Genomic DNA, 5076 nt, shown 5'->3' on the forward strand with positions numbered 1-5076 from the left:
GGATTTAGGAGCACAAACTGCCCAAGGAATAACCAAAGCCAGGATTTAGGAGCACAAACTGCCCAAGGAATAACCAAAGCCGGGATCTCCCGGGCGGTGCTGCCGAGGCAGAGGCCCGGAGCAGCTCCAGGCTCTGTGTGAGGGAGCTGAAGTTTATCAGGGCTTGGGGAGACGATTTCCCTGAGCTGGGCAGTGCCCCCAGCTCCTCTCACCTATCTGGAGCCACCAAGCAGCTCCTGGAGCCTCACCCCTGATAAGCAGCCAAGAAATTCTTCTCCACCTACTTCAATTAATCCCCATTGCATAAGGCAGCGGGGAGGCCAAGGCCACAAGTGCCCTGCTTGTCCTGGCTGCAGCTTGGGCATAAAAAAACCACCACCACAAGCAGCAGGGTCAGGTCCAGGCAGTTCCCTGCTCTCTGGGAAGAGCTCTGTCCTGCTGGATGCAGTTTGGCAAGAGCACCGGCCCTCCTGCATTGTTTTCTACCCAGAATTGTTTTCCTAGCAGGAGTTGGGTCTCTCTTTTGCATATCCTGGCAGAAGGTCACTGCTTTGACACCCTACAAACACCCTCAGACTTCGTTTGCCTTTTGTTTTGGGGTTTTTTATTGATTTTCTCTGAGCACAACCTGCTTTTCCCGGCTTCGTGTGGCAGCCCCAGCCTGCCGAAGGCTCACCAAGGGAACACAAAATGCTTTTAGCAGGAAATGAGCAGCGGTTCTGCAGGGCTCCAGGCAGATCCTGCCAGCTGGACAGGGCACGAGGCAGGAGCAGGCTCTGAACCCCCCAGTTTTGGGGGCAGGTTCAGCTGGAGCAGCCCCCAAACCCATGGGAGGGGAGCCAAGGGTCAGCCCAAGAGGTTATCCAGAATTCCCAACATCCCAACGCCCCCCCTCAGCTGGAACACGAGGAACTGCTCCTCCTGGAGCTGCTGGAGATGGGGGGATGCAGAACCTGCCACCACCAAATCCCAAACAATCCACAGCCCTACACAGCCCTGCCTCCCTCACATGTTCTGCTGTGCTTCCAGGACCTTGCTGACCAGCAGGGAAGCTCCAAAGGCAGGCCAGGTTTTCATGGAAAAGGATTTTTTTTGTCCCTAGAGCCATTGCCACCTTCTGCACGAAGAGAGGTGCCAGCTCTGCACACCTCCAGTTTCTCCCCCCAGCAATTAATTAATCCCCAGGGGAGCAAAACTGTTCCTCACATCCCCAAAGGATCCCAGCCTTTGGGAAACCAGCTCCAGCAGAAAAATCACCAAATGGAATAGGGAAGGAGGAGGAGGCTCCTGAGGAACCCTCCAGAAACTCCTTTTTTGCTGCCATCAGGAGGCCTTGACACGCTGATCCCTCCAGATAATTTGGGGACGGATCAGGGTTCCCAGCACAGCTGTTTGCAGCAGCTACAAACAAAAACAAGCCTGAGAACTCTGAGAAACACCAGCAGCACCAGTAAAAATCCAGCCCAGAGTGCCCAAACAACCAGTGCTGAGGGGGAGAGGCAGAGGCAAAGTGAGGCCAGAGCTTGAGGGGGCTTTGCCCAATGGATTAAAAAAAATTACTTTTTGTTATTTAATATTTTATTTAACAATGGAAATTAACAGAAAGGAAAAGAGTGTAGATTTAGATGGGGGTGCAGATTTAGAGTGGGATTTAGAGGGTGCAGAGGGGCTGGGATGGAATTCCCAGAGGAGCTGGGGCTGCCCCTGGATCCCTGGCAGTGCCCAAGGCCAGGCTGGAGCAGCCTGGGACAGCGGGAGGTGCCCCTGTCCATGGCAGGGCTGGCACTGGGGGATTTTAAGGTCCCTTCCCACCCAAACCATTCTGGGATTCGTGGCCCCACTGAGCTCAGGCGTTGTGCAAGTATTTGCAGCAGCAATTCCCCAAATTACGACATTTTCAGTTTCTCTTTGAGAGGAAGTGACTCGCTGGAACCCAGACTTTTCCCTCCGAGCAGGAGCTACCCAGGTGCTCTTTCTGCACATCCAGAAACCCCGACCTCCTCCAGCCTGGAATTCTGATCCAGGAAGTGCCACTGAGGAGAAGCTTTGCTCCCTTTCTGTAGGAACGCGGCCCCTCTCCCAGGGTGAAGCAAAAGAGCTGCTCTTAGGGGCTGAGTTGCTATTGGATTACCACCAAATTAAAAAAACAAAAGCTCTTTAGGGATCCAAAAAAATCCCTTTTTTGAGTTATTTATCACCTTTTCCCAAAGCAGACAGGTAGAAGAGCAGCGAGCGCTCAGGGCAGGAGTGGGATCCCAGCCTGCAGCTCGGGATTTCGCCCTGCCCCAGCACACGGAGCGACCTTGGCCACGCTCCGCAGGAGTTTTCCAGCGGCAGCCGGAGCGTTTTATCCTCTCCCCAGCACTTCCAGGCACTTGGCTGAGCGGAACTATCCCAGCCTAAGGCACAGCCCCAGCCCTGGAGCAGCCAGGGAAGTCACAACCCAGGGATTTTTCCTACAAAGCGCCTCCCCTCTCTGGGAAGCCCAGGCACACCACTTTCGTTTTCTCTCTCTGCTTTCCCCGCGGAGGAAATGCCCTCGGGATCAACTCTAGAATTCCGGAGTGACAACACCCACGGAGCTGCTCCCGCTCCGGCCGTGACCGGGCACAAAACACCTCATTTGTTTGTGCCAGCAGCTGGTGCCACGCTCAGGGTGGGCACCGACCCCACACCCAGCGGGGACGTCCCAAATCTAGGAGCCAGGTGCAGAAGGGACAGACCCAGAGGGAAAACAGGGAATATTTCATTTGAGTGCTTATCACATTGGCGGGACCTGCAGCCTCTCAAAGCCAAGGCATTTCCTCTCCTCTGCTCTTTCTGCTCTTTCAGGGAGCCCAGCATGAAAAGGAGGGATTGCAACATCTTGTGATTCATCCGCACCATCACCGAGGGAGTTCGGCTTTTCCCAGCTTTGCCTCTTCTTTTGAAGGCCCCACAGCAGCAAACTGCCAAGGCAGAGGGAGGAAATATCCTTCAGGATGCTTCCCACCACTCTGGAGACACTGGGAAGCCTTCCCTGAGTCTGCTCAAGCATCATCAGCTCCAAAACCCAGCTGCCAGCCCCTCTGCGAACACCCTGACCCCAACAAAGCCACGTCCGTGCCACTCACCCCATCCTGGTGTGGGCACTCCACCCCATCCCAGCAGCTTTTTCCTCCTGCGCTGGGATTCCAACGCTCCGGGAGGGAAGAGCTGCCCACGGAGCTGCTGATCCAGTTCCAGGCCAGGAGGGCACTGGTGACATCTCCCAGTCCAGGGAGCAGCACTGGGACGTCACCTTTGCACCAGCGGTTGTGCAAAGCTCCCCGGGGCTGAAGGACGGGGCCGGGGGGGGAGCAAAGCTCCAGAGCCACAGGTGACACCTCAGGGACTGCCCAGCGCATTCCCTGTCCCGGGAACCTCGTGCATCCCAACATTCCACTTTCCCACACGTGCACCCCGACACTCCCTGCACACTTTGCCCCTCTGCATCCCAAGATTCCTTACGCATTCCCACCTTTCTTGCACCCTAACACCCCTTAAACATTCCCCTCCATTTGCACCCCAACACCTCTTGCACACTTACCCCATTTACACCCCACACAAGCTGCTCCCTCCTGCATCCCAACACTCTTCACACGCTCCCCCCCTCCTTGCACCCCAGTTTCTTGCAGGCTTTTCCCCTTTGCACCCCAACAACTCCTACACATCCCTTACACACCTTTGCACCCCAACAACCCCTTGAACCTCCAGCACTTCTTGCACCCCAACAACTGCTTACACACTTCCCCCTTGGCACCCCAACAGCCGCTTGCACCTCCCTCCTGCTCGCACCCCAAAACCTCTTATGTTCTCTCCCCTCCTTGCACCCCCAGCACTTCTTGTACCCCAACAACCCCTTACATCCCCCTCTCGCCCTTTGCACCCCAACACAAAAAACAAACCCTTGCAACCCCAGCACTTCTTACACCCCAACTGCTCGCACACTTCCCCCTTTACACCCCTCTTACAGCGCCTCCCCTTGCACCCCAGAACCTTCTGCACCCCAACACTCCCTTGCACACTCCCCTCTCCTTGTCCCCCGAGCACCCCCAGCACCCCACGCGTGTTGTCCCGACCGCAGCAGCATCCCCCGGGTACCCCGCCCGCGTCCCCCCGGCACATCCCGAACCGAGCGGGTCCCCCGTGCCCGCACCCCCCGGGCACACCTCCCCCGCCGCTCGCCGCTGTCCCCACGCACCTTGACCGAGTCCACGGGGTACATGACCGTGTGCTCCATGATCCCCGCCACGGCCCCGGCCACCATGTGCGTGCCGAGCGCGGCGCCGCTGGGCAGGCTCTCGTAGTCCTCGCCGTCCATCAGCCCGGCCCCGGAGGCGGCGGGGGGCCCGGGGCCCGGCGGGGCGGCGGCGCTGCCCCCCATGGGACAGCTCAGCTCCATCCGCCGGCACCTGGGGGACACGGGCCGGCCCCGGGGACACCGCGACGGGACAAGGGAGAGCGCTGGGACCGCGCGCCGCCCCAGCCTTAAAGCCGCGCTCGCCACGCCCTTCCCGGCTCCACCAATCAGCGCGGCGCGTCTTCGTGACATCACTGGGCGGGAAAATGATTGGCAGGGATGTTAACCAATGGAAGGTGAGAAGCGAGGGGCGCTGGGCTGTGATTGGCTGTAGTGGTGGGGGGCGGGGCGTAGCCCTGGGGGGCCGGTGGTGTTGTGGGAGTGCCGCTGTGGGGGACGGGGCTGTGGGAGCTCCAGTGTCACTTGAAGCGACAAATGCGGTGCCGCACTGAGTCAGCGGCAGCGATTTAGTGCCTGTCGGAGGGGAGAAAAGTGTGGTAATCCGGTGATTTGTGCCATGGGGAAAGCTGGGGGGAAAGAAGGCGAGATTTAGCAGTTCCTGTTGTCGGAGGGGTTTTTGTCGCAGCTTGATGGTTCCTGGATGGCGGCGTGGCTGGGACTCCCGAGGTGTCACCTCTGGATGTCCCGCGTCCTGTGCAAGCTCACGCCCCTCCTGAGAACGGGTGCGCCCCTCAAAGCTCACAGGCACCCCTCATGAAAGGACGGGCACCCTCATGAAAGGACGGGCCCCTCAT

The 5076-nt window shown here is 58.5% G+C and overlaps 1 protein-coding gene across 1 annotated transcript; it reads right to left on the reverse strand.

Moving 5' to 3' along the window:
• Window positions 1-6: 6 nt before the first annotated feature.
• On the reverse strand, window positions 7-4423 carry LOC121663010 (mitoferrin-1-like). The gene is made up of 2 exons (XM_042024798.1): window positions 4223-4423; window positions 7-2948 (listed from the first exon to the last, which is right to left on the reverse strand). The coding sequence occupies exons 1-2, from the start codon at window positions 4421-4423 to the stop codon at window positions 2886-2888; spliced, it is 264 nt and encodes an 87-aa protein (XP_041880732.1). The 3' UTR covers window positions 7-2885.
• Between the last annotated feature and the right edge of the window lie 653 nt (window positions 4424-5076).

Source organism: Corvus kubaryi, unplaced genomic scaffold (assembly GCF_017639235.1).
Source record: "Corvus kubaryi isolate FWS band 111438036 unplaced genomic scaffold, C.kubaryi_AGA036_p1.0 37265, whole genome shotgun sequence".
Lineage (NCBI taxonomy): Eukaryota > Metazoa > Chordata > Aves > Passeriformes > Corvidae > Corvus > Corvus kubaryi.